The sequence below is a fragment of the Pocillopora verrucosa genome, chromosome 5 (genome assembly GCF_036669915.1).
Source record: "Pocillopora verrucosa isolate sample1 chromosome 5, ASM3666991v2, whole genome shotgun sequence".
Lineage (NCBI taxonomy): Eukaryota > Metazoa > Cnidaria > Anthozoa > Scleractinia > Pocilloporidae > Pocillopora > Pocillopora verrucosa.
This window is the reverse complement of record NC_089316.1, coordinates 28470575-28498550: the sequence shown is the minus strand read 5'-3', so window position 1 is coordinate 28498550 and position 27976 is coordinate 28470575. Positions and strand designations below refer to the sequence as shown.

General features: G+C 39.5%; 2 protein-coding genes across 2 annotated transcripts; one reads left to right on the top strand and one right to left on the bottom strand.

Annotated features, from left to right (window-relative positions):
• Positions 1–23: 23 nt before the first annotated feature.
• Positions 24–10370, top strand: LOC136280969 (protein mono-ADP-ribosyltransferase PARP14-like). Its single transcript, XM_066166982.1, has 11 exons — positions 24–160; positions 1016–1086; positions 1449–1556; positions 2159–2329; positions 2467–2588; positions 3411–3647; positions 3970–5672; positions 5979–6212; positions 6381–7863; positions 8554–8886; positions 9264–10370. The coding sequence occupies exons 4-11, from the start codon at positions 2280–2282 to the stop codon at positions 9557–9559; spliced, it is 4458 nt and encodes a 1485-aa protein (XP_066023079.1). The 5' UTR covers positions 24–160; positions 1016–1086; positions 1449–1556; positions 2159–2279; the 3' UTR covers positions 9560–10370.
• Positions 10371–10387: 17 nt separating this feature from the next.
• Positions 10388–26947, bottom strand: LOC136280968 (polycystin-1-like protein 2). The gene is made up of 11 exons (XM_066166981.1): positions 26610–26947; positions 25692–26292; positions 24045–24221; positions 23682–23807; positions 22991–23176; positions 18342–18590; positions 17436–18062; positions 16913–17146; positions 14322–15578; positions 13698–13866; positions 10388–12899 (listed from the first exon to the last, which is right to left on the bottom strand). The coding sequence occupies exons 1-11, from the start codon at positions 26930–26932 to the stop codon at positions 11314–11316; spliced, it is 5535 nt and encodes a 1844-aa protein (XP_066023078.1). The 5' UTR covers positions 26933–26947; the 3' UTR covers positions 10388–11313.
• Positions 26948–27976: the final 1029 nt, after the last annotated feature.

Here is a 27976-nt window from a genome sequence, read left to right as displayed (position 1 = left end):
TTGTCCTCAATCTTCGAGGAAGGGATACCTGGCTTTTAATCGGCTGTAAGATTTGTTTTGCTGTCTTCCTCAGTTCTTTCGATTGGCGAATTAATTACAGGTTTGATTGTTTTCTCGGAAAGGGAGGTTTCAGTCTGAATGAGTGCCCAGTGCTGCTGAGGTAAGCGATTTGATATATCGCAGGAACATAGAACATGTAAACGGAATTTCGCCATAGCTTGACCGGATAACACCAAAGTTTACAGCGTTTTGCCGGATTTATGCTTGTATTTCCGGAAAATTGCTGTATTGCTTCTCTTCAGATTTTTCATATCGTTGAGCTTCAATCGTTACTATTTATTTCCTGCTTCTCGCACAAAGGGAATAAGTGGCAACGTTTTCGATGCACACCACGTTTTGGTTGTTCATAGGATTTGTTCAAATAAATAAAGTTAACGATCAAGCGATCATTTGGTTAAGTTTACATTCGGTTGATAACCATAATTTTCGCGTAGAAATCAAAGTTTAAGTTCTCTGGCTCGAAACTTTCATCTGAAAGAGAGGAGAAGTAGAATTCTCTGTGTACTCGTTGCTGCATTTAGTACTTCACTAGAACATGTTTCGAGCCTTTATATCGTTAAATATCTCTGTTTGAACCCCCGAAATATTAACAGAATCTACCGTGAGGGTACTTAACTTAAGGTCGGAAGGCTTCAGTGGAGATTATTTCGAAAGGAACAACTCTAAATTTCAACAGTTTTGATACACTCCTTGAATAACATGACATGAAATACTATTTCTTTTCCTTTTATGTAATTCCGTATTGGTGAGGGCTTATATTATCGACTACAGTAAATAATTTTTGTCAGTCCAGGAGATTAAGCTCGACAGGTTTATGGTTAATGGCGTAATTTTTCCAAATGATTATTTTATAAAATAAGTTCATTGAAAGTGAAAACAGTCGAGACGGGAGTAACCTAAGGGAAAACCCCTTCAAATGATCTCATCTTGTCAGTCATTTTTAATATATTCACAGAGACTCACGTTGCGCTTAAAAACGTCAGGATCATGGAAATTTCCCGGAACATTCCGTAACATCAATAACATGTAAGAACTATGAGATAAATACGTATAATTAAATAATTCAGCGACTGAAAAAGGAAAATGAACTAATCAATTGATTGGTGGCTAAATAAGTTAAAGAAAAACAAATGTAGAGATAAAATCGTATTAACTCGGAATTTGCATACAACAAAAATGCAAACGACTTCAATGAGTGAAGTTTGTTTGTTGATATGTTTAGAGAGAGGTTTATGCTTTTTCGTTTGTCGATGGGAAGTGTATCCATCACTGAGGGAAAATAAACCCCCTCCCCTCTATGGGACATTTTTATTTTGTCATAACATACAAATCTTTAGTACGCAGGTTTGTGGAAAGCAAATCTTTACAGCATATATATATTTTTCCAGTTTTAGATATTTCATTTAATGGTCCTTCTCACACCCTGAAGACGAACAGGCTAACACACCAGGAATAGCAACAGTACAGCCTAGGATCTGAGGAATCCAGGATGGAAGGTAAGTTGTTATCCACAACAAGAACTAATATAAGTAGCGGTCCAAATATTTGCTATTTTAAGCACTGTTTAGCATAAGCCTCTGACTTAGTACAGATTATTCAAATGATGGCTTGATGCCTAAAGTTTTTCTTGGAAACGGAATGGAACAAATACCTAATGAGAACACAAATGAACCATCTCTCTCTTATTCATTAGCGTACCGAACGCTTTTGACAATGCTAATCCTAGAAGTGTTTAGAAACTTTGTCACGCATGAAACCCAATAAGCTGAATGGCCCTTCTCACCATAGAGTCTCTGTAGCTTAGTGGTAGAGCATCAGAGCAGAGAAACTTAAGGGCTTGAGCTGTGATTCCTCGTGAGGGACCCTGTTTTTTTTTCGTCGCATGCTCGTGACTAGTAGAATAAGATATTTCTTTACCTACTTAATAAATGCTTGACGAGTTTTGACTATTTACCCGACATGACAGGTTAAAACTGTAACAAACCTTTACCAATTTTGGTCGATTACTTTTATGTGCCTGTACTAATATCAGAAACTCGAACAAAATCGAGCGATTACCTTACATGTATTTCCTTAACGATGTCATTTCTTCTTAAAGAAAATGACAAAAGCAAGAGCTCCCCGGAAAATGATCAAGAGAAGGACAAAGAAAGTGCTAACTCGACAGACGAGAAGCGTCTTCAGGGTAACTCTTTCGCATACCGGTCTGAACGAGACACATGGCAGGTGGTTGGGCGAGGTCAGCGTTCCATACCACAGAGGGAAGTCGGTAAGAATTACACTTCTTGATTGAAGTCAGACGGCAGTTTTTTTTCCAGATTGTCCAGATCCAGTTTCTTTAGGATTTACGCAGCCAGATATCAAATACGAATGGAACAAGTTGTATATTCTGGGCCTACATTTCAGGTCAACACGAGATGCTGTGAACAATTACATAGAACGAATCAGTGGTTATGATGTTAAGAACGTGGACATGTTCAAACTTAATGGAAAAGCAATAGTAACGCTAAACACTGACAGAATTGCAGGTAAGTGGTAATAACTGCTTTCCTACAGCCCCGGTTTATTCTGATCATATTCACTCCTTTCAAGCTTTGGGCAGGTTCACACACTTCCTTGTGGGTAGGCCATCATAGATTGTGCCAGTAAATGTAGCATATTATTCTAATAGGATCGCCCGATTTGTTTGCACATAATGCTCAAAATTATGTTAGTTTTTGAAATTATGCTACTTTTTCTTTAAGAACACTTTTCAAAAAAAGAAATAATAATAATTTCAAATTATATATACATATATTCTTAATAAAGCATGATATCCTCGTGATCTTGAGTTACACACTTGCTCTGATAAAACACAACTTACTACGGTACTTCATTCCAGACCAGACACGGAGACTAGCTGTGTCAAACTGTGCGATGTTGATATCACATTAGTTATGTTCTGATGATGTCAAAAAATACTAAATGTGATACAACCGTTCTAGCATATCGGATGGCAGTTCTTCTTCCCGTATCTAAAAGTGGTTCGATGCCATCGGGTTGCCTGAGAAAACGGGAACTGCACAAATTATGCTCGTTTTCCAAATATGCCAAAAATTATGTAAGCACAATCTATAGTGGCCTACTTGTAAGGGAGAGGGGGATCGGGTCACGTCGAGGAATGACATTTTTACTGAATCAAACTAGATGAGAAATATAGGTTAATTACCTTGATTTCCCAGGAGGACCGACCGAGCATGCCCTTATTCAGGTTGGGCTTTTTGAAAAACTATTCCTTGCAATGAGTTTCTTTCCTTAGCAGTCTTTGATTTGAAAGTGACTCGTGGAAACTTACTGGCGATTTTTTTCAGATTTTGCAAAGATTGTTCAAGAATCGAAGAGAAGGCCGCTTGAAGGTGTCACCGTCTCAATTGAAAGAGCTCCTGAATGTAAGAGCATCTTTGTGAGCGGATTTTCTGAAAATACAACAAAAGAACAAGTGGAAGAGTACTTTGATGCTTTGAGTTCATTAGAAGATGTTGTATTCAGTCCATGGGATGAGAAGAGAAAAGAGAAGAGAGCGATTGTATACTTCAAAGAAAAGAAAGGTAAGTCTCCCGTATTTATTTTTTCTTAAGTATTTTTCTTAATAAGTACGTATTTTACTAGCTGTGGAAATGTTCATGTCTCCCCGTTATTGTTATTGAACAACTATCCCTTTGGTCTTTAAGGGCACAAATGATTTTCTCTGGCCTCAACATTTCGAACAAAATGATAGCTGTGTGGAGTGCTGTAACATCGTACTTTCTGTCCTCGTTAGGTTTTAATTTGCTTACAGTGTATTCCCAATAGAATCACTGCCGCAGAAAAGTGCTGAAATTTTTTTGTAGGCCTAGAACATTTAATTCTATAAAATTTTCTCCTTTTCAGGTGTGAAAAAATGTACGAAGACAGATCACTTCATAGATGGAAAAGCTTTACATGTAGAGGCTTTCTTTCCTTTTATGGGCACACTGCTGCCTGTCAACGAACCGTCAAAATCATCACGTCCTACTTCGGGTGAAGTGGGAGGATCTTGGCAGCCCCAGTTTTACAAGGCTGTTGATGAAGACATCGGGGAGTTTTTGATGAAGTCCAACCAAGAGGCCAAATTAAGAGGACTTCTTCATTCGAGTGAACATGCTTGTGTAAGGTGGACAAACGAAGAGGGATATCTGCTGATAAAATATGACACCTCAGGCAAAAGAGTTGACAAGGAGTTTGAGGAGGAAGCATGGAAAAAGAGATGTTTCGATATAATCGACCAATACATCGACAGTTGCACGACAAAAGAACTTTCAGTAGACACAGAGGTTTGGGAGGCAGTGGTTGATCAGTTACCAAAACTGGAAAAACTTCTTCCGAAGTTCACAGCGCAAGTGAAACTACTGAAGTTGTCTCACTCCGTAAAGTTGATTTGCCAGAAGTCAAACATGCCAGAGTTTGCTGACATCCTCGAAAGACGTTTGAAGGACATCAAACAGGAGGAACTCGAGAAAAAGCTAGATCAGAAGACGCTCACCGACATATCCACTGAAAAGCTACAACTTCTTCAAAATTGTGGGATCGAGAACATTTTGAAGGAGGAGTTTGATCAAGATATTCAACTTAAGATTGACTTGAGTAACAAGAACCTTCTAATTAAAACTCCCAAGGGACACATGCCATCCGTCATGACCTATCTTCGGCAGCGTTTGGACGAAATTGGTCAAAACGCAATATCGCAGCCCCCGGAAATTTTAGAAATCTTGAAGACAAAAGTCGGGAAACGAAAGATGACGCAGGAACTTCCCGATGGATGTGCTTTTAATGTCGATGAAAAAAGCAAAAAAGTTATCCTCCTTGGGAGAACACTTTCTCAAACCTGTGCGGGAAGAGAAAAGGCAGAGACTGTTCTGTTAGATGACCGTAGTCTCAAGGTAACCCAGGCTGATAATGACCTCATGCTTTCACCAAAGTGGGATGAGCTTTGTAAGAAGTTAGTAAAACGTCTGACGATCCGTCATAAACGCGAATTGACTTGTATTGCCGTCTTTGGGTTCAAAAACGACGTTGAAGAGGCTGTAAAGAAAATGAGAGACTTTCGTAATGAAAAAAAATCAACCGAAGGTGAATTCAGGCTCGATTCTCCCATCAATCGAAAGTTCTTCACCGACTACTACAAGGAAGAACTTCAGAAAATTGAGGAAGAACTCGCCCCTTGTGCGGTGAAGATTTCTTTGGATGAAAGCGGTAATCGAATTAAGTATTCTGGAACAGACGACGGCGTAAAGGATGCTGAAGAACGGTTATATGTTCTGCTTGACCAAATCAAAGAAAAGAGTCTCCCTATTCAAAAACCTGGCATGAGAAACTTCTTGGCCCAAGGTGTGGGAAAAAACTTTGTTGACACCGTGGAGCGAGAAAACAAGTGTATCATCAGGATTGCGGAGGAAATTGAGGAAGAAGTTGAGGACGAAATGGAGGGAAGTGACGGTGATGAGCTTTCGAACACTTGCAGCAGAGGCGAGGAGGAGCTTGATGATGCTGACACATTTTTGACTAACGAGGGCAAAAAGGTGATCTGGAAGAGTGGAAATATCGAGGAAGAGCAGGTGGGTAGTCTCATAGATATAATGTATCAAACAATAAAAGTTTACGTCTTCAGTTGATTCAAATGGACAGCTATCATCGTAGGTACATTAGTGAAATGAAGTTGTCAAGTTTAACCCTTTCGCGTACTACAGATAACTAAAACCTCTCAATGTTTTCATTTGGAGTGGGCCACTGAGTAAGTATCTCAATAGATCCGAAAGGAACTATGTCTTTTTTTCATTTCCATTTTTACCTTCTCCAAATAAAGACACAGATATGCACTCGATAAAGCCTGCAACTTAATGTTTAAACATACTTTGCTACAGGCAGACGTCTTGGTGTGCTCTGTGGGATCGAAATTTAATCTTACGGTCGGTGCAATTGCCAATGCCATTAGCAAAGCTGCAGGTCCGGAGCTGCAAGGGGAGTTAAGGCAGAAGACGATAGGAAGGACTTTGGGTGAAGGTGATATTGTCCACACTAAGGCAGGACACCTGAATTGCCGTTACGTCATCCACTGTGTGTGTTGTCCTTGGAAAGGAAATCCTCAGGACGAGCAGGTACGGGAATGACTTTGACTTTAATGCTGCTTTGAGCATTGGCTAAAACTTAGCCACGCTGTAGAAATTGTATTCTTGGTTTTATCCTGATGCAGTTTGCTTCACTGCCATACTTCCAGCACAAATCGTCTCGTCCCACTCATTTTTTTAAAATTCTTTTGATCATAGCTTCTACAGGATCTACTGCGAAAGTGCTTTGACAAAGCTTCGGAGCTTGGTGCATGTTCTATTGGCCTACCACTTGTTGGAACCGGTAATCTTGGTTTTCCTTACGCCAGAGCTGTCCAGATTATGATCCAGGCAGCTGTCGACTACAGTCACGCCAATCCAGATTCTCCCTTGGAGGAAATAAGATTTGTCGTGTTTAGCGGTGATCAGAAAGGAATAGGAACGTTCGAAGAACAATTTGAAGAGTTTAAGAAGGAAAAAAGACCTGACGTGAAACCTCGAAAGCCACAGGTTCGCCGAAGCAAACTTAAACCTGTTCCACCTGACTTTAAATGCAAAGAGATTCAAATCGGCGAGCTATCGTTGAAGGTGTTGAAAGGTGACATAACCCAGGATAGATCAGATGCCATATGTAACGTAGTAACTCAAGATCTGAAAATGAATAGTGGAACCCTAAGCAGCGCTATCCTTGCAGCAAGTGGAAACACTGTAGAAGACGAGTTACAGTCAAAGGCACCTCAGGTCCCAGGAGATATCGTGACTACTTCAGGCGGCTGCTTGTCTGCAATGCACATCATTCATATGGTTGTGGGACCAGGAACGAAGAAACATCTTCAAACTTGCGTGGAGAAGGCGCTCAAAGAAGTGGATTCTGTGGGTTTGAGGTCAGTGTCCATTCCAGCAGTTGGTAGCGGAGGACTAGGACATACAGCTGAGCAATCGGCAGAGGTGGTTTTTGGGGCAATCCGTGCATGCACCGTGAAACCATTTAATTCCATTCGTGAGGTCAGAGTAGTTGTTTTTGATATTTCTATCATTGGTGCGTACTTAGCGGAGCTGGAAGCAATCCAAAAAGAAGCCTCGGAATCCTCTTCATGTGCTGAAGAAGAAGATGATCTCACCTATCACGAAACAGGTGCAGAATCTTCCACTGAGGAATTAAGAAGAAAACATCGTCGCCAGAAGATCATCTTTCACGGCCGCCTGGAGTCTTTTGATGCGGTTGATACTGCCTTGAAAGAAGGGGTAATGAAAGCTTGCGGTGATCCTCGTGTAATCAAGCACGAAGTGATCGGTCGTCTTTCCAAAGGAAGTATGCGAGAGCTGAAGAAAATGTCTCGTATGCGAGATGTAAAATTGGATCAACCAGAACCTGGGACTATAATATTGCAAGGGCGCCCGAAAGATGTAATGGAAATCAACTCAGAACTATCAAATGTGATCCAAGAGCACGTGGAAAGGGAGCATAAGCAGGAGCTGGCGGAGCAGATGTCGAAAACTGTGCAATGGTACCTGGTCAATACAGGAGGAAAACTCGTTCCTTTCGACAAGATGGCCAACAATGAGATAGAATCAGCCTGTAAAGCAAAGAAACCATCCCTTCTATTCACGCATCAGAACTTGAAGGCTGAAATCAATTTCGGAAATGAAGAGGTAACGTTCTTAAGAACCGGAGCAATCAAAAGGGTCCTGCGCAGAGATGGTAAGCACAGTAAAATAAACGTTAATTTTTTTCTGTCATCATCATTTTAGATGTGCAAATGAAAGTCGTTCAATTTTTTTTATGTTTAGAATGCATAGCATAATTCTTTCAGGATGTCTCCGCCTTTGTGAAAGTAGTCGTTCTGGTATAGAAAGCAATCTATTTTCTACGGTTATCCTCAAGAGCTCATCTTTCAAAAGCTGCTTACAGGCATCTCGAGTACTGATCTCTAGAGTTGTTTAACCTTCAAATTCTGCTCTTTGTTTTTCAAGCGTAGTTAATCTGGCCAGCTTGTAATAAACAAACTAATTGTCAGAGTTACGGCAGTATTCGCAGGTAGTCAGACTGAACAAAATCGTACAAAGGAGTGAGAATCCTCCAGTCATAGTTTACCTGATTTGAATCCCTTTCTGCGCTTTTAAGTCAAGCTACGTTAAGTACTTCTTTTCTTACCTGGTTTAAGGCCAATGTCATATTATTTTTAAAATCAATATGATTGGCTAGAGTCTTCCGGCACAATTTACAGATTAAGTGTCTTTTTCGATTTTACCCAAATGACTGTGCGTCCCGCGACAAATCGAAAACAGAGCGTTTGGAAACTGATTTCGTGGTGAACAAAATTTCTCTTGGGAGAGGGGATTGTAATGCAAGTTGTCGGTCGCAATGAGACATATTTTTTTTTAAAACCAGTGCTGCCTCTTCCTGATGAATGGGATCCCCAGCCTCGAGATGTCAATGGAAAGGAAGAGACACTACATCTGGTCAGCCTTGAGAAGGGCTCCAAAGAGTATAAAAAGGTCCAAGAGAAGTTCCTCCAAACGATGAGTGGTAAGGCGGTAATAACAAACATTGAGCGCATTCAAAATCCATCGATGCATAATTCCTATATGGTGAGGAAGCAAATTATGGATGCAAAGAATGGAACCATCGACAACGAACTGGAACTTTTCCATGGGACAAAGGCAGAAAGCATCAAAGCGATCAATGTTCAGGGATTTGATAGGAGTTTATGTGGTGCGAACGGTACGTATATGATGGGAACAAATTTTCTCCATTTTGAAAACTCATCGGCGCAAGACGCCAAGCCGATACTACGTTTGCATGGTAAAGGTGTGGTTGTATTTATACCTAGAAGCGCAGTTAGATGGCGCGTTTTCTGTATTCATAAATTCACTCCCTGTGATGGTAACACCAATGGCAATTCAAAAAAGGTGATAATTTAACTAGGTTCGTCAGTTCTGTGTTGAACAGAGCGAAAGTATTGCAGGGTTTCGCACAAATAAAATGTCAAGTCATTGTTATCAACCGATATAAAAACTCATCGAAAGCCATATCTTTTGACCCCATGATCCATTGCTGCCAACAATTTGCTGTTAATATTTTGATTCACCTTTTTACAGGTAACGCTTATGGCGATGGTGTTTACTTCGCAAAAGATGCTTCCTATTCCAAAACATACTCAAAACCAGGCCCAAATGGTGATTGCTTCATGTATCTAGCCAGAGTTTTGGTTGGAAAATACACCGTGGGCGAGCAAGGGTGGAAAAAACCTCCCCCCAAGGACCTCAGCAAGCCAGAGATACTCTTCGACTCGCTGGTAAACAGAGAGGAAAATCCAACCATTTTCGTGGTTTTCAACGATTTCCATGTGTACCCTACATACTTAATAAGTTTTAAGACATGGGAATTATCTTGATGGGAATTATCCAGCAAACACTTTTTTTCATGAAATAGACCGTCCTTTAATTCAGGGAATAACCAGCGTGGGATGTTTCTCAATCACGAGTTAAGGCGTGTTACTTTACAACCCATAGAGTCATCTACGGTCGTAAGTCCAAATTTTTTCGACCTGATGGGTTACTACTACCATTTTGTATAATTATGGGGCTACGCTCTGCGAGCTCCGCTATAAATAGATAGATAGATGACCTTTTTTATACACGATAATATTTTAAGCTACAAGCTTGTGGGATCGCATGAAGAAAAGGGAAAATTACATGTTATGTTAATACAACTTGAATTTAAAAATAGACAATTATATATATTATAACTTATAAGTAAAAAGCGGTATGTATAAGGCGAGCAGTTTAAGTGGAAAGTGTGTCAAATTTGAATTCCCTGGCAGGCGTTTTTTTCAGATCATCGGGACTCGAGCGTCCAACTTCTTGTTTATAGTAGCAAACAGTGTTCCATAACACAGCGCCCCGATATTTAAGCGAGTCTTTCATGTATCTTGTTTGGAACTTGGGTGCTTTTCAAAGGTCGCTCCCCTCAGAGAGTAACCATTTGAGCGACATTTAAGGATGTTTTCATACAGTGCGTCGGGAAGAGTGGCATTATAGCCTTTGTGAAAAAGCTTGAAGATGTCTAATTTATAATACCAAGAAAGTGTAGGCCACTAGTCGTGTCTGGCTAAGCATGTCAAATGATGTCATATCTTTAGGTAGATTAAATATAATTCTTGCTGCCCTGCGGTGTACTCTTTCTATTGAACCTGATATATCAGAATTACTACAAGATCCCAACAGAACTAAAGCGTATTTTACAGAAGTCAAAATTACTTTAAAATAAAATTATTTCCAAACGGCCCTTAGGAGAAATTTTCAGTTTGCCTTTTTGGTTTTCCATTACCTGCGGTACCCAGCTGAGTTTCTGGTCAGCTGTCAAGCCCACCAAGCGTGTTTTCGCAACCCACATAAGAATTGAGCTTCCTGATGGCACAGGAGCTATCGGTCTAATCGGGGTTCCTTTGCCTGGATGAAGTGTTATTTTTTACCAACCTGATGCAATGTCCTTATAGATGTGCGGGCCAAAAGAATTTATTTTGCTGTAGGGGAGCCTTATAAATGATTTGATACTTTCACTTGTTAAACGTCCTCTGGAAAGTTTGATAGTTTGTTTGGTCTACGATTTTGCGTAGCTTATGGCTGGCCATTATCAGCCGAAAGAGTTTAAGGGCTGAATTACAAAAAACTGGTAATCAAACTGTCACTGTCACTTCACGGCATCATTTTTAGAGGAAATCCTACATTGAATAGGTTATAAAACATTTTTTCTATACATTTGTTTAGCATTCATCGAGACATGAAGCAGTAGGAAGTTTGGCTGTGGCTCCACGAACTGTCAAGCATCTATCTTGCTCTCCACACTTCCCGCGTGGCTCATATCTCGAAGAGTACACAGTTGATTTGTGGACCAATAAACCTATTTAGCTTCGGTTTGTATGTTATGTCTATCCTGGTCAGATCTCTACGTAGTTCCCGGCTTTTTTGTAAATTACGCGTACTTGTGCAAATGAACAAGAGGAAACTTGAAATAAACAGTTCCTTAGAGTATTACCTGAATGGAACTCCATCTATTTGCTTATGGTCGCCAACAGCTACATTTTTTTTTATTTTATGTCTCTGCAAATCATTTGTTCATTTTGTCTTAATTATCTTTTTTTCTTTTTCATCGTGGTCCGAGTGAGCCTTCAACGTAGCTCAGCAAATGATTAATATCCTCTTCTTCTTCTGAAAACCCTGAAATAACTCTATCTAGATGTTGAAACAAGTCATTCTTCTTTTTATCCAATTTCCGAAGAAAAGAGTCGACGACATCCTCTTGAAATCTTACGTTCTTTCTACCTTTGCCCTTTCTTTGTCCGTTATAGTTGATACTTCTTATCGCTTTTAACATTCTGCTTGTCTTATCAAAGAATGATTTTCTCTCCACGTTGCTTGGCTGTTTCTCTGCTTTTATTTCCCTTAAAACCATCATCTCACTTTTCTCCATCTCGTCTAGCGTTCGTGAGGCCTTCGACTGTCGCAGCTTGTGACTGATCACATCGAAAAATGCTTTTCTGTCCTTTGAGCTTATGCAAGGATCTTTATTAACAAGTTCGTGCAGTACACTTTGGCCAGCGGTGTTCTTTGCTTCCAGAAGTGCATCGTTTATCATACCGATGAAAAAATTCATGCAGACGATAGTAAGGGTTGAAAGAATTAAGAAGGAGAAGATTTTGGCGTACATGTTGTGAGTCTCGGACAGTTCATTGATTGGTCTAGCTTTCACTCGCCCTAGAGTTAGCTCGAGTTGGAAATAAGTTGCTTTAAGCACAGAAGAATAGCGCTCAAATCCAGTGCCAAACATCAAAACACCGAAGTGCAGAAATGCAATAAAGAAAGTCAATAGAACAATGCTAAACGATGACAAGGATCGCGCTGATATCTTCAATGCTTTGGAGAATACAACAACTTGACTATTCAACCGAATGATTCTCAAGAGCTTTACAGTGACGATAAAAATTAGGACTCCAAGTGCAGCATTGTCTGCTTCCTGCCAAATTATAGCTTCTTGAAAACTGATGTTTGCGTCAATGTTTTCTTGCAACTTTCCCGTCGCTGTATTTACTCTATGTTGTCGTATAAGGTAAATTACAACGGCTAACACAGAAAAAACAACTTGGAGCATCTCCACCCAATGCCACACGGACTGGAAATAACGAGAGCGATGACTATAAATTCTGAAAATCTCTCTTCCAAAATGCAGAATAACGAGTAAAGTAAATAGAAAAAGGCAGATCAAGTAAAACTGAAGTGAAGCTGTATCCGAAGAATCACGAGAAATGACATCAATTTGTGTCGAGGCGACTTTGAATCCCGACGCCTCAACTTCGTAGAAGTATGTGGCAACACCTAAAATATTCACTGAGGGATTAAACGAGGAAAACTCTGCGACGACAACTCTCGTTTGCTTGTCTAGCCAACAACTTTTTTTTAAATTTGTTATTATGCGATGTCCTGTTTGGTTGTCGTTCCCAAGATCTGCTATAAATCCTTCTCCGTGATAAAATGACAACTGTCCCCACTTTGCTACGGTGTCGGTTTCCTTCGCACTTTGATATCGCCATGCCTTCGGGCAAAGTCGTGGCAATTCGTCGTTACTCGTGGAGTTATCAACAGGCTTCCATCCCGGCTTAAAGCAGGCGGTCTTGTCTTCGTCTGTGTTAGAATACCCTTTGTAGCATTCTTTAAACATTGCAATGGTACACGAAGCTGCAATTTTGACAAAAATGGATAGTACCAGAAGGTTATTTTGAGATTCATTGTATGTGCTGGTACGCCGCAATTCGTTATCAAAAACGGAGACATGCCCACTTCTGTTGTGCGCAACAAAACGTTTGAAAAGCGCAAAGGAGAAAATTTCATACTAACGTTTGTCTTAACGTACCATCTTTTTTTAAGTATGGTCGCCTCTTTTGGGCCGTTCCCCATGACTTTCGCCGGCGTGGGATTTAACTCCCGATTTTGATTAAGGGCAAGTATTTCCTTCCTGACATAGGAATCCAGGACAATCAACAACGAAACCATTTAAACAAAAATTATTTAAGTGGTCTGGTTCCGAGATATTTTTTTCACTTGTGCTCTGCCTTTTCTCCATACAAAGTTGACGAGACTGAAAAACTTTAATTTTAAAGTTTGGATACAGGTAGCTCTCTGTTGAGATAAGTCTTCGTGTTTGCCGAAGCATCTCTAATAGTAAATAGTTTCAAAGCTGACATTTCGAGCGTTAGCCCCTCGCTAATTTCACTAACGAATGGCTAACATTCGAAACGTCAGCTTTCAAACTCTCTACGGTGGCCAATTAACGTTAACAACTCACTTGATAATACTAAATTACCCTGTTATACTCTCCCACCGACGCGGCACCACAGTTACCATATAAACTTACCCCATTTATTCATTCACCTCATACAGTGTTAGCAATACATGTATCGGGTAAAATGGTGTGTAACCCTTGATAAATATTAAATTTGCCTTGTTATTTAAAGTACAGAATAGGAAAAGACTTACTCGATTTCACTCTGAGTTGCCTTATTCGAGGCATTCCAACAAGAAGAGAATGTTTATTTCCAATGTACTTTGTTTGTTTCTCCACTTGACCGTTGTACCATCTGCCAGAAAACACTCCAGGAATAAAATTATCTTGCAACCAGCTCCAGTACATCTTGTCGTCTGCCACCTAAATTGATTCAAAATCAAAAAGTCAATTGAACTTTGTGACTGTATCAGTATGGATAGGCAATCGAAAGAAAGAGGTACTCGTGCGAATTGAGATTAATCAGTACGTGGTAGACGAATGTTTATACACTTGCGCCCTACTTCGTTTTCTTGAATTGGTCGCCTTTTGGCACGTATGTGCGGACACTATGATCACATAGCGATTATCGTTGGGAATCCTTGATACAAGAATATTTTAAAAATATTTTGTTAATAATGCAAAATATAGTTTTGCCCGTTCGTGAAAAACGATAAGCAACATATTTTCCTTCTTGAGCCAGAAAAGTTTAATCTTCTACCATTTTTTCAGTCTTAAGAATCCAATTCAGAGAATGCTGCAAGAGAGGTTAATCCTGAGCACAACTGTAGAGTAAATTCCTTTTTGAATAAGTTCATAGCCGAGCAAACTTTACTCACATCACTAAAGTTTGGCAAGCCATCTCGGATTGATTTTGTCATCAGGTACCGATGGTCATTTTTGTTTCCATAGCACACTACCATCAGCAAGAAAACGAAGACCAAGTAGATACCCAAATCTGCGAAATAACGTGACAGGTTCTCTTTCTTGGCTTGGCTTCTTCTCATCTTTTCCACATCTGACAATTTCAGCTTCCAAAATCTTTCTTTCGAGCTGCTACTTTTACCTTGATTAGAATTTTCGCATTCTAGTACCTCTGATCTTTTAGCCTTTATTTTGAAAATGGCTGCGAGGACCAAAGCTGTAAAGAACAATTTTACTGGTTCCGTGAAGGTCACATCCTGCGCAAGTGAGACGAACACTGAGAAAAGCCACTGCTCGCTAACAGTCTTTTCCCAAATCAAACTGTAGAAGACTGTAAATGTGGCAGAAACACAACAAGAAAAAAAAAACCCAAACCAGGCGATACAATGGATTACAGCAGCTTTAAAACAATGGTTATCGTTACTTCTGGACCTTTCGGCTCCTTTTCGAAACAATAACACTATGAGTATGTTTATGGGTGCCACAATAAGCGCACTTTCAATACCAATAACAACTTGTCTCCACGAGAATTTCAACGGTCCAACTTGGATGGACTGTTCATATTTGCCATCTAGCTTATAGAACATCGCGTTAGCTAACATAGATGCCAGTAGCAATGAAAAGCAGCAAGAAACCCGCTGTACTCTTGTAAAGCGGCTTCTTATTGGCTTGGCTGCAACTGAAATCCAAAGATGCGACTGTGCGAGGCCTCTCCGCCATAGTCTTGCAACCTCGCTGCTGAAATCTAGTTGAGTTGCAGTAGAGTCAAATATTCGCTCAATACGCCCATCTCCGCGCTCAAGAGCGAACCACTGACCGACTATGAATTTCCACGACTGATCAGATTGTACATCACGGATCAAAATTTCCTCTAAAAACCAGGAGGGACTGTCACCAGAGTTATCATGACCAATCCTCACTTCTTGTATTGCACCAAGTGAGTTGTTAACATTAAGTACAAATAGGTCTGAATTACTTCGAGAGAATGACATATCATCTGCACCAAGCTCTCCCTGGCAAAGCCGAAGAATGCCACTATTTCCATCAGAACCGTAAATCTCCATGGCAACTTGAGCAGTTGTGCCAGAGTTCTTCCAGACCCCTGTAGTGATCACTATTTCGTACTCGTATGTACAGTTTGATGGGGCTGGAAGTTGTGTTGGAAGACCAAGCTTAAAAAAAGAAAAAGGCCTGTTAGAGATATCTTTCACGTTATTAATCACTAGCTGTTCCGCTTTTTTTTCCTTTTTTTGTGGAGGGGGGGGGGTGGGGGAAGATAAGATACAAATAAGATTAGGAGATGTAATAGTGTAGTTTGATCCTCTGGGGGAGTGTAGTCCTGAGAAGGACTGTTGTCGGTAATGGTGACTGACGTCTCGACAACCTGAGCGGAAGTCATCATCAGAGCAAAGTGATACGGTTTTTATAAACTTTTTGGTCAGTTTTGCCGTGATATTATTGGCTGTAAGACTCAAGTGGCGTAGGCCAGTCGTGATTAGTCGGTTTCGATCCGTTAGTGAAGTTAGGTCGTTCTGTTCGGTTCGTTTATAATGTTAATGTCGTGAATGAGTCGTTTGTATGGTGAAGGTAGTGGTTGACACCTGTTGAGGGGAGTCTGTTCCAAGTTAGTAAACCAACTTTCCAGGGTCAGTCGTTGAGAGTAGTTGGTGCTGTAGGTTAGGCATTGCGTAGAGTCCCAGTAAATAGTGTGGTTCGTAAGTCGGTGATGTTCAGCAATGTAATTGTTGACATCGCCTTTCCTAGTCGCTCGTTTGTGTTCAGTCGGTCTAGTTGTGAGGCTTCTGCCGCTCTCATCGATGTAGGAGGCGTGTCAGCCAAAAACATGTCTTATTCTCTCTGCAAAACTGACCGATCAGTTTATACAAACCGGACTAAGTACATTCGACTGACAACAACCTTTCACTTTACTCTGATGATGACTTCCGCTCAGGTTGTCGAAACGTCAGTCACCATTACCGACAACAGTCCTTGTCAGGGCTACACTCACCCGGACGATCAAACTACACTATTACATGTTACCCTCGGGTTAAAACCATTTACTGTAAGATAAGGAGAGCTTCAGAATGCTGGGAAACTCCAAGATTCCAAAGTGAATAATATATTTGTGCTGCAACTGAAGAACAGGTTTCAGGCCTTGGCGGGCATGGAGGATCTCATGCAGTCTGAAACACACGACGCCTTGCGGCGCAAAAGAGCTGAAAGCCTGAAACCGCATGTGAGGCACCATTATCAAGCTGACCCGGAGGAGACGGGAATGTAGGACCTTCGTTGCTTCCCTATGTTACAGCCAGTATAATGGGCAGGAACTACAAGCCACTACTCGCCAAATTCTCTTTCCTCACTCGCCAGCTACTTTCCGAATGTTTGATAGTTTTGGAGAATATTTTAAAATGTATGTGACCTCAAACAAATCTATATGTATTTTTTTCTAAATGGAGAACTCACTCAATGAACCGATGCAAAAAAACCTTGTTTTCATACTCACATCTCTTCCGTCGCGTTTGTCAGTTTTCCTGACAATAATGAGTGCGATCGTATAACAGAAGACGATCATAGCTAACGTCACAATAACTGCAATATTTCCAGTCTCTGGTAACCTATTAAACTCCACTTGAACCTTGTCAAAGTCGATAGGATTCGGTTTAATTAAGAGACTTCCTCCAAATGCTGTCAGATGGTTACAACTGCATTTTATAAAACCATCTGTTGCAGCTAAAACCTGCAAATATTCACAAAAACAGAATGCTTTGGTTCTCATATCTTTCAGATCATACTGTTGGCACCAGAAATGGTAATCAAGTTTACTGCATTTTACTATAAAGAATAACTATTTGAGTTAAAAGTAGTTGTCATCGCCATTTTTCCAATGAAACGAACATCATCATATTATCATCAACACATATATTTGTCCAAGATTACACACGGATCCATGAAGTCTCTGAATTGTGTAGATATTACTGTAAACTTTCAAACAGATTAACCAATGATTCAAATAACTAAACACCCACCCGACAGCCAGTTGTTATCCACATCTCATGCTTATCCGACCAGAACACACAGCTTCCTAAAGTCACCTTAAGAGTGTAGTTCTGATATGTTTTGGAGTCATAAACTGCGCTACTGACTAAGGTGTCTTTGACTACGACGCTAAGGAAACCAAGATAGTACTTTCCCGGACGTTTAGCTAAAGCTTCTATCGGTGTAAGTGGATTCAAAGAGCACTCCGTTTCTCCTTCTTTTTTGCCTTGCGCAGTTGGCTTCCACACGCAATTACCGCTATGGGAGATAGTAGCATTGAGGTCATATTCTTGGGTCGTTGGCCGCTGACCAAAGCGCATGTAAACAAGGAGATGTACAGTTGGATCTTGCGGTAAAATTTCCAGTATCAGTAGGGTATTTTTGTGCGTGACATTTATCTCGTGGAAACGTAGCTCATCTTTCTTTATAAAATACCACGACTTCTCCTTGGAAGGTGTTTGTGGTTTTAACGGCACAACAATGACAATTTCTTCGTCTAGACTTGATACTTCCAACATTTCGTTGTTGTCGTTTTTCGAGTTCAGGACTAGAACATCAGAGTTGACTCGCTCTTTTGTACTGTGCCAAGTGTATGGGTTGAACGAAATAGACACCATCTACAATCGGTTGGAATACATCAAGTCATTCTTGTTGACAGAATAGTATTGAATTATCAAGTACAGCGGTTGTTTAATTCATGTGATGATAGTCACCAAAGTCCTCAAATCAGTTGTAAAAAAAATCGTGTATGACTTAGAAAAGGGAAGCTCTCTGCGAATCCTAGTGAAAATTTAAACGAGTTCATACTCATTCATGTAAGATCAACTTGGTGTTAACAAGATTGATAAAAGGCTTCTTGCGAGCGAAATCCAGAATATTGCACAATGTGCTCTTACCTGAATATCAACGAAACGTGTTCCGTTATTTTTGGGAACTAGTTCTGTTCTGTTCGGCGGGAAAATGAACCGACCATTTCCTCCTTTTATCTCCAACCCTGCAAGTCTCTCAGGGGTGTGTCGCCCTAATGTCATGGACAGTTCTCTCGTTGTGATCGATGTCATATTTTCATCCGGCACCTTTAGAGCCAGCACTGCGGCCGAAACTTCACCAAGGACCTTCATAGAAGTGTTTACTAATGATTTACCCTGTACGAAATATCAAAGAACAAAAGCAACTTAACCAAATCTAAAACAAATATATTATAGGTGATGAAATGCTTCCAGTAAAGACGTCCATGCTTTAGAGCGAACGCTAAGTCATCACTGCATTAGACCTTACGTCTTTGATTGCTAGATCTAAAGGACGATAAGTCCTCTTATGCCATCGGCATTGCTGAGAAAGACATTTATACCGTTGTTAAGAAGAAAGTACCGGACTGGCGTGTCGTGCAATTAGCGCGTGCGCGCTGAGACATTTAACGTTAATCAGTCGTAAGCAAGTTACGCTTACGATTTCTCGCGTGTGTGTTGTCGTAGTTTTAGTCGCAATTTTAGCCGCATTTAGTCACAATTAGTTGCAGTTTTAGTGGCATTTTTAGTCGCATTTGGGAGATTTTCGTTATCGCTCCCGAACAACCGTAATCAAATGTATAGTATCATTTAAAAACAATTATAATAAAGTTCGGATATAACGCGCGCTGTCATTAGTTGAAAGAGCGTGCTCCATGAGAGTATAGAGCATAGAGCGTAGCTACAGCTGTCACGCCATCTGCCAATTGTACTGTGTTCGAGCTTTTCCGGGACTTATTTTTAGCTTTTTTCCGATAATTGAAAGTGAAATTTCGGAACTGAAGCGAGCCGGCAAGTAGCAACAGAAGAATCAAACAAAGGTTTGTAAACATACCAGGCGCCGTAATTTACGTTATTAAAACGTGAGCAGATACGAAAATCCTCGAAGGAAAAACAAAATAAACATTCCGAGTTTTAAAGATGTTCACGCTCAGTTAAATCGCAAGCTTACGTACGGTAATAAAAATCAAACACAGCTAACATTCGAAAAGTATATAAAGTTCAGTGTTCAAATACAAAACAGAACAAAACAGAAATGATGAAAAATATAACCAAACTGGCATAATTGTCAAAATTCATACTAATCATGACGGTGTCTGAGCGAATCTGATCATGCTAAGTTCATCGCGGCTTGCTCATCATGGCGATCTCCGGTCATCACAGTAAAGCAAGCCTCAGAAACTACATCGGCCGCCCTTCGAGTGAAAAAATAAGAGCTTGCTCTGATATCCTTTCCGATACGTTGAGTGGAAAGTCACATCAGTCACTGCAGCCGAGTTTTGCGGCGCTGCCATCACGAGCGATCTTCATGTTCCGGTGAATTCGGCTGTCGTTCATTCAAAAAATACTCGCCTTGAACAGTTTGTTTTCGACCTTGTCATGTGAAAAAACTCGCGTGTTTTTATGAGCCATAATTCGGCTGAAGTTCACTGAACATTTCACTTCAAGATTCTGTATTAGAGACTTAAAAACTTCAGGCAAAAGTGTTAAATTCGACTTGCCGAACTATTTTAGTTTGTAAATTATCGTAGAATGTGAACTTTGATGGTTTGACTCTTTTGACAGCTGTAGTCTTGTACAGCCAATCAGATTATTTGAACCATTCTAACAAGGATTCTTTTTGGCTTATTGTAGCGTGCTTTATGAGAGTATAGAGCATGCTGACGACATTGTTGTTCGCTTCGGAAATAAAGTTTGTTTTGAAAATTGAAAGTAACGACTACGACTACGTCTCGTGTTTCTCCCTACACTTCTTTCGTGCTCTAGCCGCTTCCTGCGTGCTTTATAACAGAACAGAGCACAGTCAAGGCTTCTCTATTTGTTAATTATAAGAATTCTTTCTGGTAGCAAATTCTCCTGATTGCAATCATTGTGGTTGGCCAACACTGATTACAACTTTGTTGTACAATTTCAAAATAATCCTTTCACAAGCCAGAGTTTTTATTGTGTTAACCGATGATTGATACACGACAGGAAGGCATGACCAGATGTACAGTGAGTTCATCTCTCAATGAAAGTAGTAATATAGAGCCAGTATAGCGCCTAGCCAATCAGAATCGAGTATTGAGGTCATGTGGTACAAATGGACCAATCGGAATCCGGAGAGAAAGAGAGAGAAAGAGAGAAATCGAAACAGATAAAGTGTTCAGAAATATCTAAAAACGTTTTTGTTACCGATCAACACAATGAATTGCATCTGAAAAATAAAAAAGCTTAGTTTAAAATAGTGTCGGTAATAACATATGCTTGATCATCCTCTCAATTCGCGAATCACTTCTCTAAAAAACATAATCGATTGCAACGTCCCAGTTTGCATCTGAAAAAATAAAAAAATTACCAATATCTCATCATTCTCTGAAGAAAAACATTACCGGTAACAACACGTTCTTCATCATTTTCTGCAGTATATTTTATCAAAAAACTATTGTTCATGGACGAGTCTGTTTCTTTATATCGAAGATTGAATTCGTGATAATCCGATTTCGTAGCATATATGTATAACATGACATGTCTGTAACGAGAATCACCCATGACCTCACACGAACGTAAATCGATTAATGGAAACCAAGCTCGATAATATCTTGCTAAACTACTAATGACGCCTAAAAAGTGTTTAATCACTCTATTACTCACGGGGGTATATGTTTCTGTACATAGAATATAAATATACAATATCGTGGTATGACGGTTGATCTTGATTTCGAAGAAGACGATTTTTTTCAATTGAACAGCATATTTGAATATTTATATTCTATGTACAGAAACATATACCCACTTTATCTGTTTCGATTTCTCTTAGTACAGTCTTAATCATCAATGAGCAACTTTCTCTTTTTTTCTTAATTTTTTCAGTTCGAATTCTTGATTGAAAGAAGAAGTTTTCTACTTATTTTTCAACACATTATCGAACAACTCGATAATGACTTGTTCGAACATTACGACACACCAACTTCATTGACCATTCATATCTATTTAAATAGACCACCATATGATTCCAATCTAGATTTAGGTATCGTAGAAAGAGACATGAGAAGACTTTTATACCTCTTTCTATCTATGAATTGTTTGAATTGTTTACTGTTGAAATTCATTTTGAAATGATCAATCCATATCGTGTAGAAAGAGTTCAAATTGTTGAGCGCCCTATAGTTATCTAGTTTTTTTCTTTCTTTCAGTTTGATTTCAAGATTAATTTGAAAGAAATAAAAGACCTTCTAGAAACAATTCGAACCCATGTACAGATGCCTGATTACTATGCTGGTACTCGAATGTGTAACTCTGTCAGGTTAATCATACACGAACAAGGTCCTCGACTTTTACCTCTAGAGGTCGCTTCTATTCGAGAAAAATATCAAAACGTTTTAGAGTTTCTCTTACCAGAATCATTTTTTCAAGTATTTAAGCAATTTAAAGTTCGACTTTATTATAATAAACCATATTTTAATCCGTTTTATACACCCATTTTTCATTTAGTAAAGAGTGAAACGGAAGGTTACATGTTTTTCGATTCGGCAGATGAATATTATAGTTATTTGTATGATTATAGTTATTTGTATGGGGTTTTTGATTCACGTTAAATTGTTTTATAACAACCCCTATTTCATGTATTTCATGTAATAAAAACTGTAAACAGAAGGTTAAATGTTTTTCGATTCAGTAGATATTTTTGATCTATTGTAACTTGTAAACATTTCGACTTCATCACAATAAACCTCATTTTGAGACATTTTTTATCTCATTTTTTTTTTATTTTTTCTTTTTTTTAGAGGCACGACCTGATCTTAAAAGAATTACTGAAATTCTTCTTACGATGCGGATTACATTCCAATCGTTATTTTTTCTTAGAACAACAAATCGCCCGTTTATACATGAGAATGATAGATACACAATATCACGATATGTCGGTTAATATTTTCTTCGAAGAAAACGATTTATATTCTATGTACAGACTATTATATCGCCGTCAGTAATAGAACGAATACATACTTTTTAATTTTTTCCTTGGCTTCACTTAGAAATACGAGTGGCTTTTTATGATGACCAGTAACAAAAACTTTTTTAGATATTTCTAATCAATTCGGTAGATATTTTCGATCTATTGTAACTTGTAAACATTCGACTTCATTACAATAAACCTCATTTTGAGACACTTTTTATCTCATTTTTTGTGTCACGTTTTTTTTACTTATTAAAAACCCCTCCAAAAAATCCTTTTTTTATCCGCGCGCGCAAAAAACATCCCTATCTCCTCGCGCTTGCGAAACCGCACGCGCGCATTACACTCGGTACCAGGCGTTTGGGGTTTTTCGTGACGTCATCAGAATGGAATGTGAAAATCCGGCTTTCTGATTGGTCTGTTTGTACCACATGACCTCAATACTCGATTCTGATTGGCTAGGCGCTATACTGGCTCTATATTACTACTAATGAAAACCTTTTGAAATGTGTCTTCACTCGCTTACATAGCTAACGTAGACTAAACGTCATAAGCTGATATAAATACGTCTTATAGTTTTGAAAACCTATCTGATTGATACCTGTTCCTGGATATTTAAACTTTCATGACTTGACGCACTCACTGCTCCTGCTTTTACCACGTTTTCAAGACACAAAGCTAAGTTGTGTGCAGATTGAGGTACCAGAGGAATTTCAGCTATGTTTTTCGAATAGGAAGTCCTCCAGAGAAGTGATGTCATCGAGCGAATAGCAGTCAGGGATGATTCCTGTTAAGTGTTAATTATAAGTGCGACACTACACATATGAATTCAACAAATAAACAGCGTTTTTTTTTCTTAAAGAAACACTTAAACAACAATTAATTGCATAAATGGCCATTTAATCCTTTTTTCCACGATGAAGAGGGACTTTCGATCGATTATCGCCTCTTTTCGACAGTTATAATGCAAGTTCCCGTAAGGCTTTGAGGTCGAATGAGGAATTACGCCTCGCCATAATTGGGGATGTAATGCACTGTCACCTTTGCGTTTTGGTTGTATGCTATCGAGGTAAAAGTTACCCTATCACCAAATTGATTCTATTCAATCGGACCAGAGTTGAACTGACTATACAAAGTTAAAACCAGCACCAGAATTCGAAAGTGTCATTTAGACGCCATTATTTTTACGAACGAAACCTTGAATATATCCTTCAGGGAATTGAGAATGAAACTACTGAAGACAGCCCACTGCTTCCAAATGCATTATGAGCTGCTCATAACAATTAACTCACCAGTGACTTGTGAGACACTTTCTCCGCCACCCGTAGAGCAAAAAAAATCACAGAGGAACTTTGGAGCAGCGCTGGGATGCTTTTCACTTTCAGCGAGACAATCCTCTTGATGACTAAATCTTGAATCTGCAAGCACAAGAAGATTTGTGCGTTTCAGTGTCTTGAGTTATAAACTGAATCTACAATGTGTGACAGATGTGTTGATATATTTAAATCACACATGGGGAATCATCACTGGGATGGCCCGGAACAAACAGGAGTGGAGGAGCTTTACTGTTGTCATATTTGCTAGCCAGTATAATGAGCAGTAGTAACTAACTACAACTTATATGTAAATTGTGTACTATTGTAAGCTTTGCTTACCCTAGCTTTATCTTGTGAATCCATTTTAGTATCATTTGAAATAATTTGGAGAACAGAGTTTGCTATTTGTGCAGCTTTATCCAAGTCTCCATTGTTAACGGCTTCATTAAATGAGCTGTCATTTGCTGTGAGAATGCCAGAGACGTTTTTTATTCCCAAAGACTGTGGAGGCTTAACCTAAGGAAAATCAAAGACCAACTTCAGTCTTCTTATATGGTTATTATTCGATGATTTGAGTCAAATTAAACGGGTTTTGGAAAGAAGATTGATAAAATGCCCTGATGCTAGTGTGCCGAATTTGACCAAGAACAACTTGGCTCTAAACCGATCAGATGCCAAGCGAAAAACTTGGTCTTTAATCACAGTTCGTAACCATACATGGAACAAAAGTACAAAAATGGTTGACAGGACAGTAGTAGGGGGAAACTAAATTCCCATGCTAAGACATACCCTCCAAAAAAAAAATAAAAAAAAAATAAAAAAAATTTTTAAAAAAACTGGTATTTGGGGTAATTATGAGAGGAGGTACTTAATTAGTGAAGCTTTAAAAGACTGAAGGCTAGGGGATGACATTACTTTAGAAGGCAAACAGTTCCAATCGTTAATATATCTATTAAAAAAATAATATTTAAAATAATTTGTACGAGCAACTTTAGGCCTTATTTTATACTCATGCTTACTTCTAGTTCGAGTTATTCCAATAATATCAAAGTTATGATGGCAATTGATATCACAGTGACCAAATATAATCTTTTACATTTGAACTAGGCTAAGGTATTGCCTTCTCAGTTCTAAAGAGTCTCATTTTAACTCTAGAAGTCTTTCAGGATATTCTTTGTCCGGGCCACATATTAGTTGGGACGCTCTTCTCTGGTCGCCCGTGTTTTCCTGCGCTACTGGTAGTTTGCCTGTTTTTACTTTAGGTCTTCATTGGTAATAATCACGCAGACCTTTGCTATGATTGGCTGTGTAACGATAGGATTTTTAGTTATCGAGTTCTTTCATGCTTGCGCTTAAAAAAATACAATATTCAACGTAGAAAGCTTAGTTCAGCAAAGTGTAAACACCACCAGTTCTCCTTCAGTCACCCGTAAACAGTTGTTATTAGTGTTAGACTGTAACAGCCACCTGTCATGTCCTTTTGTGTAACTGTTATCCACCGGAACTCTTTAAAAGTAATTAATGTTGTAAAAGGCGAAATTCCTGCTTAGCCAATAGTATAGTAGATTACATGATCCTTTAGATTATTCATGGCATTACGTTATCCATGTACGTTAGGTTTAAATAGGACTGTTCTGTAAAGCTTAGCGGTGAGAAAAGAGAAGAGAAGAGAAGAAAAGAGAAGAGAGAGAAGAGCGGGGTTGAACCAGCCCTGGCCAGGTCCGTTCTGGTCAAAATTGTAGTAGAGCTTGCAGAATAAATCAACGTTGGAGCCAACCCTGTTGTTATTAGTCATTCTCTCAAGGATAGTCAGCAGCAGTAATAGATTCCGGTTACCTTCCCGCAGCCAGTGAGTGCCCCCAAGGAAAGCCTTTACCCAGAAGAGTTTTTAAGAGTTGTCCCCGTCCGTCCGTTCATTTGTGAAGGCAAAACCCTGTTTTCACAGCTGTCAATTGAAAACTGCGCTATCAGAAATTAACAGCCTACCTTGACCAATAGGTAAACAGCAGGGGCAGACACACCGACTTTATCAGTCACTGTAAGGATGAGCTTTATAGAATAGTCTGTTAAAATGTCGCCGGACGGTAGCCAAGAGATAACACTGTTGTTCAAGCCATGATATAGCATGCTGCGCACACCATTCTCTAGTTGATAATGAAATTTGTAGGATAGAGGATTCTGATCACTTTTCCAGTCAATACAAGTCAGGTTGAAATTGGTTTTTAGTGAGATGCCGCTTGACGGATTTATCCCACATATCCCCCCTGTAGGGGGTAACGCGGTGGTGAAGTCGTAAGCACTCATCCCTTGTAAACCGTCTCTAGTTGTCGCGAATAGTTTCAAGCGGTAGTTCTCTCCACCAGTAAGGGATCCTTCCTTGATTACTATGTAGCTTGAACCGAGCGGCGTATCAGTGATAGGCTGTAAGTCTTGCTTCCTCCATACAACGGACGAATTGCACCTGTAGAGCTTGTAGAGAATCCATTCATAGGAAGCTATTTCAGAGCACTGTGATCCCTGGCATTCTGCCTGGACACTAAGCTTAACTGAGGGACTGACGACCTTGAGTTCGTGGTTTATAAGGAAACTGAAAATATAAGAACATTGAAAAACAAAGATCATAAATGATTGTTACTTTGTAATTTGTGAGACAGGCACGTTCCCTGCTGAGTAGCTGAGCGTGGAAGTGAACCATAAACGACTTCGGACGTATCTTTTGACAGAGACAGAGAGGCTGAAATTATGCAAATAGAGGAGCTGTAAAGTTTCCTTTGTTTTCCTTCAGTGATCCGATGAGAACTTAAGGTCTTGCAGAGACAATTAAGGTTCAATTTCCACCTTTAATCTGAAAAAAGGGCAATAAAAAAGGAAAACTTAAAACAACCAAAGAGAAAAAACTCGTACCTTTGGGATATTTGAAAGGGGTTAAAATTCTTCATATGGATGATTTGATAAGCGCTTGCGTTGCGACAGTCCTTGGTCACGACCAGTTTCACTATGTATGTCTTGTTTGGAGACATGGCTGAAGTATTTAAGATCATTTGTACACCAAAGGCGTTCCTAGAATAGTGGATCGTTGACTCGTTTACTCCTGTGAAGACATCTTTTGTTTTACAACCCCGTCCGGAGAGATTACAATTGATCTCACCATAATACCAGGTAAAGCTCATTCCTGAGTGGTTGCCTTGTCCGACATCAGGGTCGTATGATAATGAGGCGTTCATCATGATGGTTTCGTTGACTCCGCGGATTACTTCGTCGCCTCCGTAAATGGCCGCGACAAGATCCGGTTTCCTTTGGCAATACTTCTTACCTTAAACAGTAAAATTAAAGGCATTTACTATAAATAGCAGAACTGATTTTCTTTACGTTGTTATCTTTTCAGGGATGATTTCTTAAAATGAAGCATCATTTATTGCCATTTCGGGTAAAACTTGCTGTCTTCAGTTAGGAAAGAAGGACATACACACTTGCAGCTTTATCCATGGAAGACGCAAGTCACAATCTGACAGATTGTGGGATCCAGAAAAAAAAATGTCGATCAAGAGGAGATTAAAACGATAAGGAACAGGGTTCAACCCTGTCCTTTCCCATCTAAACTTCCTATTCGAGTTTGCAACACTTCTTCTTTCGTTTCTTTCGTAAGACCGTAACATTAAAAAAAAAACCACACACACACACATTCACACGCAGTCGCTCTACAAGTAGTCTAGCTTTGTGCTCATAGATTTAATCGAGCTGAAAAATCATTCATAATGTGCAGTGTTAAGGGCTATTTTTCTAATTTCTTATGTCCATCGTAAGACACATGATATTCTGCCTCAAATCCGCGATCAGCTGTTTTTCCCGAATGGAACTTCACGAACATTTCGTGTCCCTTAGACAATGTCTCATTCAGGATCGATCCATCACAAAATCGCGCTAGAAAAGGAGAACTTGTTGAGCCACCATCGTAAAGCTCAACATAGGAGCAAGAATCCGAATTACAATCGGCTGCACATGGACTAAGGGCAAAGTCAGTGAAGGCAAACTTTATCTTTTGACTGGCAGATCCTGTTATTTTCCACGTACAATTGGTATACATGGTGTAGTTACTTATTGGGTAGTTCGGGCTGCTTATCTTTCCGCTACCAGAGAGAGGAATTACTTCCCTTGGACAAACTGGAATAAAAATATTTCCGTTGAAATAGCTAAGAGGAGAAAAAACCATTGCTATCATTCCTTCCTCTTTTGTTCCGGTCGAATGTCACTTGAAAGGGAAGGCACCTTAA

What these genes read in the sequence shown, in the direction of transcription:
- LOC136280969 (XM_066166982.1), top strand. Translation starts at nt 2,280, where the DNA reads ATGGCAGGTGGTTGGGCGAGGTCAGCGTTCCATACCACAGAGGGAAGT. An exon ending in CATACCACAGAGGGAAGTCG is followed by an intron (nt 2,330 to 2,466) that starts GTAAGAATTACA and finishes CCTACATTTCAG; the next exon opens with GTCAACACGAGATGCTGTGA. An exon ending in ATACTTCAAAGAAAAGAAAG is followed by an intron (nt 3,648 to 3,969) that starts GTAAGTCTCCCG and finishes TCTCCTTTTCAG; the next exon opens with GTGTGAAAAAATGTACGAAG.
- LOC136280968 (XM_066166981.1), bottom strand. Translation starts at nt 26,932, where the DNA reads ATGATGAACGCCTCATTATCATACGACCCTGATGTCGGACAAGGCAAC. An exon ending in AAGTGTCTCACAAGTCACTG is followed by an intron (nt 23,177 to 23,681) that starts GTGAGTTAATTG and finishes AACACTTAACAG; the next exon opens with GAATCATCCCTGACTGCTAT. An exon ending in GGATAACAACTGGCTGTCGG is followed by an intron (nt 17,147 to 17,435) that starts GTGGGTGTTTAG and finishes GAATATTTGCAG; the next exon opens with GTTTTAGCTGCAACAGATGG.